We start from the raw sequence: 13,578 nt of genomic DNA on the forward strand, positions 1-13,578 counted from the left end.
AGAGCTCACAGCCACAGGAGTCGGTGGTTCCGGACTCCTCCCTCTCGCCTCTCTGCAGAGCTCAGGTGCACAGAGCCCCAGGCCCTTGGCTGCCCTGGGCGACTTCTGCCTAGGAAGGCAGGCGGGGTGCGCCGGGGGGCGGGGCGCTGTGCCCACCACGGGGCCTCTCCGGGAACTGCTGTGGATCCAGCCTGAGGCGTGGGTGCTGGGGCCCCGCTCAGAGCCCGTGCCACGGTGGACAGTGCCCAGGCCCAGCGCTGCAAGCTGTGCTCGCTAGTGCCTGTGCACTCATGCGCCTCTCCTGGTGCCCAAGGAGGCGAAGCCCTGGCCGCAGGCCACTCTCTGGGGCAAGCACACCACAGTCTTTCGTCCCCTGCCCTTGGCCTCCAGCTCCAGCTGGACTGTGAACACAGACCTCGCCTTGGCCCCTCCTCTGCACTGCAGCTGCAGGCTGGCTTCGCCCAGGCCTGTGTCGACCCCGTCACCATCTCTGTGTCCTGTCACCTGAAGAGCCGTCCTCTAGTCTGTACCTCCATGTCCAGCCCCCATCCACAGCCGTCCAGCTCACACACACCACCCTCTGCACCAGGCCCTTCTGCGCTTCCCCCCTGGTGCTGCAGGCTGGACACCCCGCCTGACCCCGAGGGCATGTCCACCTCCCAGCCCTGCGGCCTGGCCTAGCCGGTTGCCCACTACCTTAAGAAGCAGTTGCTCCTGACTACATCTGAGTCTCCTGAGGAGGGAGCTTGGCAGGGATTCCGTGTCCCCTTTCCTGTCACCAGCTGCCCTTGGAGGAGGACGTTGTCATGGCGTGAGCCTGCGTGGTGTGCGCCCCTGGCTGCCATACACCCACGTGGGAGTTGCCAGTTCGCCTTCCTGGAAGGGGGTTCGGGGGTGCTGGGGAAAGGTGGTGGTCCGGGGCAGGGCAGGGAGAGGTCTGGCTGGCGGTCAGACACCCACCCCTGCCATTGTACCGAGGTGTGGTCCTCCGAAGCCTGTCCTAGCCAGTCAGTCCCAGCGGGCATGCTGCTTAGCAGCCCCTCCGCGCCTCCCCAGGTGGCTCCTGCTGTCCTTCGCAGCCCTCCTGCCTGGGATCCTGGCCAAGGTGTGTGTTGGAGGGGACAGGCGATGGGGGCTCTGTGTTACGGAGCTCCTGCTACCTGGGCTGTGGTCTGTTTCTGGGAGACTCTACCTGATGGCCTTGGTGGACCTGTCTTAGAGGAGACACTTGGAGGCTGGAGCCTCAGCCTGAGGGAGGAAGGCCAGTGCCCTCCATGCAGCGGCCCGTGACGGGGACATGCTGTTCCCCAGCTGCTCAAGAGCAGAGGTCTGGGGAGTGCCGGTTCCCAGGCAGCGTGAGGTCTCACCTGCTCAACCCTTAGTCTCACAGCAGTGGCCCCACCATGGGTAGGTCAGAGCAGGACACTGTACCAAAGAGGGGTGGCCTCCCCGGCTGGGGACAGAGGACGTCGTGCCCCCCAGCCCCTTGCCGCTGGCCTGCTCTCGCCCCAGTCACTTCCGTGTCACCCCTGTGGCAGCCAAGCGTGGCTAGGGCCCACGCTAACCCGCAGACAGTGGTGTGTGCCCGTCGCAGCCCTTCTGAAGAGCCCAGGAAGGTCTGGACGTGACACCTGCAGGGCACAGGCTCGCCGAACGATTATCAACAGATTGTTTGTATCATATTTTTTTAGAGATCTTGAAGTTGCCTTTGCGCTGAACTATTTTCATAGCTCTTTATATCTCTTTTATCCTTTGTTAACATATCTGACTTTTAAAGTATGTTTTTAGAGCTTTAATGCCTAAGTTCATGGAATCGTGGCCACTTTACGTTTCTGTTCTGGTGAGAATTCCACTGTATGTTCCAATTTCTGATGAATGTGAATCTCTGGATCGGATTTGGTTCTCCATGTCTGTGATTCCTGGTGTTTCTGGGGCAGCAGTGAGTTCGGGGGCATGTGAAGGTCACGATGATTTGCTCTGCTTTGTCCTCACGGTTCTCTGCAATGTCATCTGCTTTCCGTTTTGTTTTGTTGTTAATTTCCATCCCTCAGCCTTAAAAATAGGAGATTCTTGCTTGAGGGTTTGGTGGGCTCAACCCTGTTCTGCCTGAGTGGAGCCTCGGGTCTAGGTGTGAGGCCCTCGCTGCGTCGTCTTACTCCCGGGAGGTTACTAAAGGGATGTGTCTAGTGATGGAAACAGGCACAGGCTGAAACGGAGGAGGAGACCCACGAAGGGGCCCTGCGCTTCGGCTCGGTTTTCCGCACAGTAACTTTAAAGCAGGAACGCCAGCAGTGAGCATTTTTCGTAGCTTTGAAAATCTCCTGCCATGTGAAGGAAGGAATCATCACCTGTGACTATGACCGGTCATGCACACGCCGTCTGCACACAGCACGTCAGCTCCTGCCAGCCGTCTGGCGACGCGCATTCTCTCCCGTCCCATGCCTATGTGTGAGCTCACACATGCGTGTGCACACCCACACTGCTCTCTCATCCTGCGCACCCAGCCCCCTTCTGAGGCTCCCATGAGGGGCTGTGGCCTGGATGGGAAGATGAGCTGTCATGTGCGCACAGCTCACCCTGCAAAAATGAAGCTGCCCTGCAGGTACACGGGCCTGCAGGCGACTCCCTGCCTGGACTAGGATGCTCCCAGGGAAGTGGAGCAACAGGGCCCAGGTCCACGGGAACTGCACACACGCCCCTGTGCTTCTGAGCACACCAGCGCCTTCTTCCACAAAGTCCCGCCCACCCATTCCGAGCACAAGCAGACCAAAGGCCATGCCCAGGACACCTACGCTGGCCAGGAGGCCTGGATGCTGAACTGGAAAGAGTGGACCCTGGGCACCCACGGCAGGTGCTCTCAGTGGGCCTCTGAGCATTTTGCAGCTTTGCCTGGAGAACTCCGGGTGGGAGTGGGGGAGCTGCTCCAGGTTGTCAAGCACCAGCCAGCGTCAGGTCCAGAGGAAGCGCGCCCCTGGGTCCTGGAACCGCCAGGGCCGTGTGCTCTGCACCGGCCGGCACGGAACTAACAACCACTCTTGTTTCGCCTCCATGTTATTTATTGACAACACAGTGTAACTACAGGTCCTCGCATTCTACATTTCTTTTGGAGATTGCCCATTTGTAACTTTAAAAACAGGAAAAATATCAGTTGGCGAATGCAATCTTTTTTTTTTAACCAGAGGGCAGGTGAGTGGGAATGAAACTCATTCTAATGCTGTGTAAACAAAGCTTTAATGAAGGTATGTTGGAAGTATTATGAAAGTGATTCTACTTTTGCAGAAAAATCTTAAGATCAATTTATATAGCTTTATTTTTTACTTTATCAGGATACTCAGAATTTTAATATGCCTATATTGTCTCTGACTTAAAATAACATGTCTGCATTACCATTTAAAATACCCATTCACTATGTAATGTAATAAGAGAGAATCTTCAAAAATGTATTTATGTGAACGGTATCTATAGCTGTCATCATCATAAACACTGGAATTTATTTTTTAAATTATCAAATGTGGTAGGTACATTTAACATATATCATCCTCCAAACAGTAACATTCAGCTGATAATTCGTTAACTTGCTTTGAAAAATTAAATTGTGATTTAAACCAAATCAGACGTTTCTGTAAAGTTTATTTTGTATGCTACTGTTTTTCACTTTTATTTCTGTAGCAAAAGTACAACTTGATGATCTTAATTATATTGGATTTTTCTGTAGATTATCCAAGCAGAAGACATGAATTTTCTCACAATAAATACCAAAAAAATCTGCTTCCATCTCCTTACAAATACACAGAGTCCCATGAGTTGTCCTTAGGTGTCCTGCAGAGGGAAGCTGGGAGAGGACTCTCGGGTGGCATCTGCGCAGGGTGAGGCAGAAGCAGACTGGAGTCAGCCCTGCCCCTTGCTGCCTGGCATGCGCCTGTATTGTGGGGTGTCTGCACCTCTTCTGATGCTGATCCCCTCCGGGGCCACCTCCATGGCTAGCATGTAAAGCTAGTGTGACAGCTCTGTTCCCAGGCCTGGAGGACACAAGGGGCCTACCCAGAACCCGGGGTCGGATTTCTCAAGCTAGTGGATCATTCTCACCATGCGCTCACCAACCCCTGCCTGTGCCACGGCCCTTGACCCTGCCGACTCCTCCAAACCCTGGACTCCCCAACCCTTGAGTACGCTGCAGCCTGCAGAGCTCCTCAAGTGCAGAGCAGACCCCTCCAGGTCTGGGCACCCCGTTCACCTGAGAGCATCCTCACCTCCACCAGGTGTTGAGCCCCTGCCCCGAACTCCTGCCAGGGCTCTACTGCAAACAGACGTCCTGGAGGCCCAGTCAGGCCTCTGGCTCCCTGGGTGGACTTCTAGACCTGGGGCTGTCTGGCCTTGGAGGACCACGAGTCCAGCTGCCTTTTCACTCATTGCAGTGGTGACCACATCTGGAACATTCCTTGGCCTGCTGCCGTAGACCTTCTCCTGGCCACTCGGGGGCTGCCAGTGTGGAGGCTCCAGGGCCTTTGCAGGTGCAGTCCTGCAACCTCCACCTCCCGGGCAGTCCCCCCTCTGGCAAGGACAGCTGTACTTTCCTGGGGCTAGGGGAGAGTAGGAAGCAGTCCAGCCAAGGAAGGTTGGCTTCCTGGGAGAGGCTGGCCCAAAGGTAGCCCTGCAGAGCACACCCTCCAGCCCACACATGGGCTCCTGCCCATGTCCCGCCCAGCAAGCACACCCAGGGACAGAAGGAGCAGGAGGGCTGGCCTCCATCCTGGGCCCATCCTGCCTGTGTCTGTCAAAGGTCTTTTGTAACTCAGAGCTTGTAGATGGCTGGCGTCACCACGCGCATGTCGTCCGCCCAGTGGGGAGGTAGAAGCGGGAAGCTCAAGGCCAGCCTCAGCAGTTTCGTCTCAGACACTCATGGGAACCAGCAGGTCGGAGTGCGTGCTCTGCTTTAGGTCTGGCCCATCCACAGTGTTTGTATGATAAACTTGACCTGAAATCAACTTTTACTATGATAAACTTTTTTAATGTTATCTTCACCTTTAAAAAAAGGAGGTGCGAGGCAGCTCCATGGCAGAGTACCCAAAGCAAGTAATTTAAAGTTTTAAAAAGCTGCAGATGCAGGTTGGAGCGGGTTCCAAGGTCGGCTAACCCAAGCAGCTGCAAGACCAGAGCAGGTCCTCCAGCTGTCTAGTCCACTAACATCCAGACACCAGCAGAGCTGCGGGGCAGTGGGGTGACAGGCTGAGCTGGGCTTTGCTCTTGCCTGAATTAAAGGAGGTCTTGAACGACCTCATCTTTAGACTCAGCCAGACATTTTCTGAAGAGGCAGAAATTTGGGGGTTCCCCAATTGCACTGCTTGGGTCACCAAGTCCCAAAGCAGAAAGCTCTCCTGGGGAGCTCAGGGCTCTGGTCTGCTCTGGGCTCCTCTGTTCCCAGTGGATCACTGTGCAGCCCTGGTCTAAGTGGGAGCTGCAAAGCAGGGTGCAGGACACCGGGGCTCCTTGCACATTCAGCCTGGCACAGCCTGCATGGCGGCCCTCGGTGGGGCCACTGGCCATGCAGCACTAGCCGCATGAAGGGCCTGAGGAACTCGACAGGTGGACCCTGCAAGCTGCCCCCATGGGCTTTTATTGCTCTGTTAAGTGGAATTCGATATGCCTGAGAGAAGAGCAGAGGGGCTTTGGTACTGAGAAATAAGGTGATGTTCTATAAAAATGCCCCATCCCAGGGGGGTGTCTGTCCTGCACCTCACGCACAGCTGGCACACCTGGAGACGTGCCCCCACAACACTCCACCACCTGCCTGGTTTGTGTTTACTTCCTTCTTGGCAGAGCTGTTCTGGTTTATTCAAACAGCTCCCGGCTTCCTGCTTCTGCCCACGGGGTAGAGGTGCGGTCTCCCGCCTGGAGCTCAGGACTTTCTATCTGGGTCCAAGCTTCCAAAGCTTCACTCTTAGATTCCATTCATGGACTACTTCCTCTGAGCCATGACAGACACGGCGGTCACTGGTTGCACAGTGAGATGCTCTGCACCAAAGCGCAGCGTGCCATTCGCGACCCGGTGGACCCGAGCTCTTCCCGTGAATACCGGAGAGGCTCTGCCATCTCTCTGCAGGTGCAAACCGCGGACCTGGGTGGGAGCAGCCCTGAGCGCCCAGCTCTTCTAGGACCCCTGGCTGGCGTGAGGGCATTGAGGTGGAAGGCTCGCAGCGACTTCCCTGGAAGCAGCAGGGAAGGGGTGTGGGGAGCTGGCGAGGATCTTCAAGTAGTCGCCACGCCCTGCTGGCCAGCTCCGAGGGGAGGCCCTGAGAGCGTGGGAACCCATTCCACAGGCGGCCGGGCACGGAGCCGGCAGACCCCACGTCCTGCCGTCCAGCTGCGTCCGCTCGGCCTGAGCCTTGTGCCCCCTCAGCACTAGCCCACAGGCCAGCCCAGGGAGCCCGGCCCACGGGCGCGCACCGACGCCTCCCCGCCCTCCGGCCCCGCCCTGCTCCCCGGCCTCGCCCCTCCCCTCCGCGACCCGCCCTCCGGCCCCACCCGCCCTCCTCCCGGCCTCGTCCCCCCTCCTCCCGGCCTCGCCCCCTCCCCTCCTGTCTTCCGGCCCCTCCCTTCCCTGACCCCGCCCTCCGGCCCCTCCCCTCCCCTCCCCTCGGGTCCCTCGCGGTCCCTCGTGGTCCCCAGCTCCCTCCCCTCCCCTCCCTGACCCCGCCCTCCGGCCCCTCCCCTCCCCTCCCCTCGGGTCCCTCGCGGTCCCTCGTGGTCCCCAGCTCCCTCCCCTCCCCTCCCTGACCCCGCCCTCCGGCCCCTCCCCTCCCCTCGGGTCCCTCGCGGTCCCTCGTGGTCCCCAGCTCCCTCCCTCCCCTCCCTGACCCCGCCTCCCGGCCCCTCCCCTCCCCTCGGGTCCCTCGCGGTCCCTCGTGGTCCCCAGCTCCCTCCCCTCCCCTCCCTGACCCCGCCCTCCGGCCCCTCCCCTCCCCTCGGGTCCCTCGCGGTCCCTCGTGGTCCCCAGCTCCCTCCCCTCCCCTCCCTGACCCCGCCCTCCGGCCCCTCCCCTCCCCTCCCCTCCCTCCCCTCGGGTCCCTCGCGGTCCCTCGTGGTCCCCAGCTCCTCCCCTCCCCTCCCTGACCCCGCCCTCCGGCCCCTCCCCTCCCCTCCCCTCCCCTCCCCTCGGGTCCCTCGCGGTCCCTCGTGGTCCCCAGCTCCCTCCCCTCCCCTCCCTGACCCCGCCCTCCGGCCTCTCCCCTCCCCTCCCCTCGGGTCCCTCGCGGTCCCTCGTGGTCCCCAGCTCCCTCCCCTCCCCTCCCTGACCCCGCCCTCCGGCCCCTCCCCTCCCCTCCCCTCGGGTCCCTCGTGGTCCCTCGTGGTCCCCAGCTCCCTCCCCTCCCCTCCCTGACCCCGCCCTCCGGCCCCTCCCTCCCCTCCCCTCGGGTCCCTCGCGGTCCCTCGTGGTCCCCAGCTCCCTCCCCTCCCCTCCCTGACCCCGCCCTCCGGCCCCTCCCCTCCCCTTCCCTCCCCTCCCCTCGGGTCCCTCGCGGTCCCTCGTGGTCCCAGCTCCCTCCCTCCCCTCCCTGACCCCGCCCTCCGGCCCCTCCCCTCCCCTCCCCTCCCCTCCCCCTCGGGTCCCTCGCGGTCCCTCGTGGTCCCCAGCTCCCTCCCCTCCCCTCCCTGACCCCGCCCTCCGGCCCCTCCCCTCCCCTTCCCTCCCCTCCCCTCGGGTCCCTCGTGGTCCCGCGTGGTCCCCAGCTCCCTCCCCTCCCCTCCCTGACCCCGCCCTCCGGCCCCTCCCCTCCCCTCCCCTCGGGTCCCTCGCGGTCCCTCGTGGTCCCCAGCTCCCTCCCCTCCCCTCCCTGACCCCGCCCTCCGGCCCCTCCCCTCCCCTCCCCTCGGGTCCCTCGCGGTCCCTCGTGGTCCCCAGCTCCCTCCCCTCCCCTCCCTGACCCCGCCCTCCGGCCCCTCCCCTCCCCTCCCCTCGGGTCCCTCGCGGTCCCGCGTGGTCCCCAGCTCCCTCCCCTCCCCTCCCTGACCCCGCCCTCCGGCCCCTCCCCTCCCCTCCCCTCGGGTCCCTCGCGGTCCCTCGTGGTCCCCAGCTCCCTCCCCTCCCCTCCCTGACCCCGCCCTCCGGCCCCTCCCCTCCCCTCCCCTCGGGTCCCTCGCGGTCCCTCGTGGTCCCCAGCTCCCTCCCCTCCCCTCCCTGACCCCGCCCTCCGGCCCCTCCCCTCCCCTCCCCTCGGGTCCCTCGCGGTCCCTCGTGGTCCCCAGCTCCCTCCCCTGCCCCTCCCGCCCAGTGTCAGGGTCCGGCAGGCGGCATCCGGGCGCACCGGCACCTGCGGGCGCGGAAGTCGGGGGACGCGGGGAGCGCGGTCTTCGGCGCCGACAGGTGTGCGGGAGGGGTCCGGGCGGGGGAGGGGACCTGCCGGATCGGGACGCGCGCCCCGGGGGGTTGTGCTCTTGTCGCGGGCCGTCCCGGGACTGCCCCGCACTCCTGGCGGTTCCGCCCCCTCCCCCTCCCCCCCCACCTGGGCTCCCGGGCTCAGGTTGGGGGCCTCCCTCGTGTGCCCCTGGCAAAGGCCTCTCCCCATGATTAAGGGTGGGGGTTCTTCCCACACCCTCCGTGTCCCCTGGAGGGAGGAACCCTGACACACCTGGAGAGGCTTCCCTTTCAGGGGTGGGGCTTCCTCAGTGTCCCCTGGGCACTTCCAGGAGCCACACTGCAGCTCCCTGACACACACAAGTTGCACCTGGGGGATTGGGATAGGTGTTAGGGACAGTGTCCCCCTTCCCTCAAGGCAGTGTGGGTGCAGGTTCCAAGCTGGCTCCTGGACTGCCCTGCTTGGCCAGTCCGGACCCTGGCAGCAGGACAGTGGGAAGCCTGGTGGCCCACAGGCTTTTAGCTGCATTGCTTTCCAGCCAGGAAGAGGTGCTGCAGTTTAAAAATAAGAATGTCACTCTCACCCTGCTCCAAAGTTCTGTCCTGCCAGGAGTCATTCTTTAATCAGTAGGTGTTGCTGAGCTCCCTCCGGCCCCTCCCTGAGCTGCTGTTGCTCCTGCCAGTAACTCACACCCCATGATACAAGCCCTGCGGGGGCAGCACCATCTGCAGCCTCAACTTACCCTGGAACTGCCCCCCCACCCCAGTCCAGGCCAGTGCTGTCCCTAACTCAGCTGCAGAGCAGGCGCTCTGAGCTGGAAGGGTTAAGGGGCCTAGCAGGATGTGCAGGGGTGGCCGTGGGAGGCCCAGGAAGTGTGACTGCTGGCCACAAGACAAGGTGCTGCTGGTGGAGCACCCAGCGTCCGGCAGGCAGCGCCCCCCAGGCAGGCAGGAGACCACTGCCCAGGGAGGTGCCTCTGGCCCTGGGCCGTGGAACTGTCCCAAAGCTGGTCTCCGCCCCCAGCTCATTGCGAAGGCTGTTTTCTGGAGTTCTGCCTTAGCCTCTGTAAGCGGCTCAGGAGGGACCCTGCCCTTCCCCCAACCTTCAGGGTGCACGGAGCCCTGGGCAGAGAGAGAAGAGTGGAAAGATGCAGGATTCCTGTCCCCCTCCCCGGGTGGCGCACCCCAGCCCTCCAGTCAGGGCTCCCTGGGTGCAGGCTGACCACCTCTGGAGCCCTGGGCAGAGAGAGAAGAGTGGAAAGATGCAGGATTCCTGTCCCCCTCCCCGGGTGGCGCACCCCAGCCCTCCAGTCAGGGCTCCCTGGGTGCAGGCTGACCACCTCTGGAGCCCTGGGCAGAGAGAGAAGAGTGGAAAGATGCAGGATTCCTGTCCCCCTCCCCGGGTGGCGCACCCCAGCCCTCCAGTCAGGGCTCCCTGGGTGCAGGCTGACCACCTCTGGAGCCCTGGGCAGAGAGAGAAGAGTGGAAAGATGCAGGATTCCTGTCCCCCTCCCCGGGTGGCGCACCCCAGCCCTCCAGTCAGGGCTCCCTGGGTGCAGGCTGACCACCTCTGCACATTGTCTTGGTGGGCCAGGTTACATCCACAGTCACCTCAGGAGGAGAGGTCCCTGCCTGTTCATCTGCTCAGTTAACGTTGGTGAACGGAGGGGAGAAATCTCGAAGCCCCAATGTGGGACCCCAGAGTAACAGCAAGTACACTGGCTGCCACCCGGCGAGCTGACTGGCTGGAGTCCCCTGGGATGCAGGACGTCAGCTGCAGCGTAGCAAGGCCATCTCCATGCAGCAGCAATGCCGTCCATGGAGAGCCCCTGCTCGATCACACTGTGACCTTGGCGGCCTGAGGCCAGCAGTGCCTGTCCCAGGCCCTGTGGCCAGCTGTTAAAGTACAGCTTCCTGCCCACTGCCTCACTGGGGGGACAGGAGCCTCTGTCTTCAATGTGTCCGTTCAGGGGGAGAGGTTCTGAGGGTCATGACAGGTGTCCCCTCAAAGAGAGCAGCTAACCAGGAGAACGGAGGACCTTTCAGGTTCACCAGGACACTGTGCAGAGCCCCCAGAGCTGGGCACCTACCCTGAGGAGGAGCCTGGGCAGGGAGGTTACACAGCACCCAGCTCGACACTGGGTCTGGGGTGTTTGCAGGCCCAGGACGATGGGTCCCCTGAGGACCAGCCAGTGACAGCCTGGCTTCAGGCTACTGCAGCCTGTTTGGAGCCCTCCCCCCGGGACAGGGGCAGAGTACGGTCGCTCCCTGCTTCCCTGGTAGAACCTTGGCACAGGCACACTCACGGGCACCAAGAGACCTTTGGACACCTGAGGGGTCCAGTCACTTTGGAGTGCTCTGCCTGAGCGGCTCCGCCATGCGTGAGGCTGGCTGCAGCAGCTCTGCACACTCACGGAACACCCTCCTCCCTGAGTACCCGGGGTCACTCAGCCCCAGAGGGCAGCCCTAGGTGCCACATGAAGGTGCTGGCTACCGAAGAGCCCACGTGAGCTGGGGAGGCTCAGGGACTCCAGTGGCCACTGCCAAAATAGAGAACACTATTGAAATTTCCAAAATAAAATTAAGAACAAAACAAAACTAATATACGGAGAAAGCAAGGCTGTGCCCATGGGAGTGACTTCCTCTGCCCGCTGTCTTCAGAGAAGAGGCACAGCAGATCAGTCCACTGCACCAGGGAGGCTCTGCAGTGGGAGGCAGAGGCGGACATGGGAGGAGGATGGACAGGGTGGGTGCAGGGGAAGGTGTGGAGATGGACGCTAGGGACAAGGAGTGGACAGACACAGTGGTGGCTGTGGCAGCAGCCATCTGAGTGGCCCACGGGGCAAAGGCGCGGGAGAGAAGGCTGCTGCTGACCGTCCACTTGCACACCGTCGTCTTCCCTCCGTGTGGAAGGGGCTCAGAGGTCCCGGGGGCACTGGCCTCTTGCTCTGTGACTTAGGATGGCTCTTTGCCTTAACAGGTGGAGGTGGCCCCATGAGGGCACCTGACTGCCCCTAGGTGCCACAGTCTAAGTGCTGGTGCACCTCAAGGGCAGGAGCAGCCCTGATAGAGGCAAACAGCAGGTGCATAAAAAGTGTTGGTGAGCTAATGAGTGGATCTATGGCTCGGCTGTGGTTTGCATCTTCACAGGTCTAGCTTTGCTGGGTAGGAGGCCCCTCCAGGACGCAGAGTCGGGTCCGGAACCCCCAGGCCACGGCTGCCGTCTGGTGCCCAGGGTCATGCCAACCTGAGATTTTAAGTGTGAGGGGATGTAAGGCAGTCCACCTTCTCTCTCTACCCTGGGTTACACTAGCCATCAAAGTTGGCTCTCCTGACTTCAGGAAAACTCACGGTTCCCATGCAAACGCCAGCCCGCCAGCCCGCTAGGTCTTTGAAGCATTCAGGCAGTGTTAGGTCCCTGGTCCTCTTCCTTCACGTCCTTCACCATTTGGAGCTGCTGTTCAAAGTGGCTGAGGAGAAAGCTTGGAAGAGGAACCCTCCCGGCAGGAGCCACACAGAACCCCATCCTGGGACCCCTACCTGCTGGCTGGCTGTGGAGGGGACAGCTGGCGCTCTGCCCACAGGTCAGCCAAGTCGGCAGCAGGGCTCTCCTCTGGCCTGTAGTGGAAGCCCCTGGGCCTTGGTGCTCCCTGGAGGTGGATGAGGGGCAGCCACAGGCAGGGCACTGGTGGAGGAGCCTGAGGGTGATGTCCCTTGGTCTGGAGAGCCAGCAGTGACCAGTAGGAGCTGATGGAAGGAGGCTCCAGCCTGCCGGGGGTTGGTCTTTCCAACCAGGGGACATGTGTCCCTGGTCACTGTCAAGTTAGATCCCACAGCGCAGGAGGGTTGGGGCCCGAGAAGCTCTGGGCAGGGCTGGAGGTGGGCGGGCAGCTGGCCACACCCCAGAACAGTCTGGAAGGAGCAGAGGGAAGAAGCTAGCAAGGGGACTGTGGGACCACGCAGTGTGGACCCCCACAGGTGTGTGGGACGGGCGGTGGGCCTCGGGACTGGGTTGGGAAGGGCCTGGGAGCTGCCGGGCAGTGGAGCACCCAGCACGGGCTCCGTGTGGCCAGGCCAGGGGGCTCCTTCCTGCCCCCTGCAGGGGCCTGTGGTGGAGTCAGCTCTCGGGCCAGCAGCCGCTCAGTGCCCTCCTGGGGGCCCGGGTTGTGCACTGGGTTTGACCCCGGCACCACATAAGAATGAACAGATGAAATAAAGGTATTGTGTCCACCTACAGCAACAAAAAGTAAGATAAAAGCTCCCTGGCCGACAGGCAGACCCCCGACAGGATAGCCACTGAGCGCTGGCCGGTCCAGGGCAGCGTGGGGGTGTAGCTGAAGAGGACAATGCTGGAACAAGAGGCCTGGGGTCATCTGGGCAGCTGAGAAGGAGTGTGAAGTACGGGATCTCAGTCCTATCTGCTGACCAGCGAGTTTCCCTGGACACAGGGCCACCTCCCAGGTGGAAGCCAGAGAGGAAGGATAACCAGCGTGTGTGCCTAGGGGAGGTGGAGGGGACTTGCCAGGGACTAGGGGGAGCTGGGTGGAGACACCAGCAGCTCCTGGGCTGGGCTGTCTTCATCCCTAAGGAGGCCTGGCTGGGGAGCCTTGGGGCCAAGACCCAGCTAGCTCCAGGAGCCATGGGTGTGCTTCACCCACAGGGTGATGCGTGGCAGTGCTTGGCCCGGGGGCGCCTTTGGAAATAGGTAACAGTTTTCTCTTTAAATACAAGATTGTATGGTGCAGCTGGTGATCCCAGCAGCTCAGGACGCTGAGGCAGGAGGATCTCAACTTCAAGCCAGCCTCAGCAGGGTAGCAATACCCAAAGCAACTCAGTGAGACCCTGTCTCAAAATTTTAAAAATTAAAATTTTAATGGGCTGGGATTGTGGCTCAGCGGTAGAGCGCTCGCTTAGCACGGGCGGGACCCGGTTCGATTCTCAGCACCACATAAAGAAAATGAAGGCATTGTGTTGTGTCCATCTCAAAAAATAAAAATAAAAAGATTCTCTCTCTCCTTAAAAATAAATGATAATGATAATAAAAAGGTCTGGGGAGGTAGCTTAGGGGTGAAGCACCCCTGGGTTCAATCCCCTACCAAAAAAAAAAAAAATCAAGATTGCTTCCCAGAAAGCCGCCCTCCTGGGAGTGCCGATCCCACTGGGGGAGCCACGGTGTGTGTTCTGGAACGCGGGAGGTCTCCTTTACTCGGAGGACTTGAGGGTGA

General features: G+C 61.3%; 1 protein-coding gene across 4 annotated transcripts in view; it reads left to right on the forward strand.

Moving 5' to 3' along the window:
- The window catches only part of Atp11a (ATPase phospholipid transporting 11A), a 105,150-nt gene extending 101,540 nt beyond the window's left edge, over positions 1–3,610 (forward strand). The window contains exon 30 of one of the 4 annotated variants that reach the window (XR_013092890.2): positions 3–74. Coding sequence is in view for 1 of the 4 variants with exons in the window: in XM_076872587.2 (XP_076728702.1) it covers positions 3–113 (111 nt within the window). In the remaining 3 variants the exon portion in view is untranslated. Of the gene's footprint in view, positions 1–2 lie in introns of all 4 variants that reach the window. The other 3 variants (XM_076872587.2, XM_076872589.2, XM_076872591.2) reach the window with 3 other exon arrangements.
- The last annotated feature ends 9,968 nt before the right edge of the window (positions 3,611–13,578 follow it).

The sequence above is a fragment of the Callospermophilus lateralis genome, chromosome 12 (assembly GCF_048772815.1).
Source record: "Callospermophilus lateralis isolate mCalLat2 chromosome 12, mCalLat2.hap1, whole genome shotgun sequence".
Classification (NCBI taxonomy): domain Eukaryota; kingdom Metazoa; phylum Chordata; class Mammalia; order Rodentia; family Sciuridae; genus Callospermophilus; species Callospermophilus lateralis.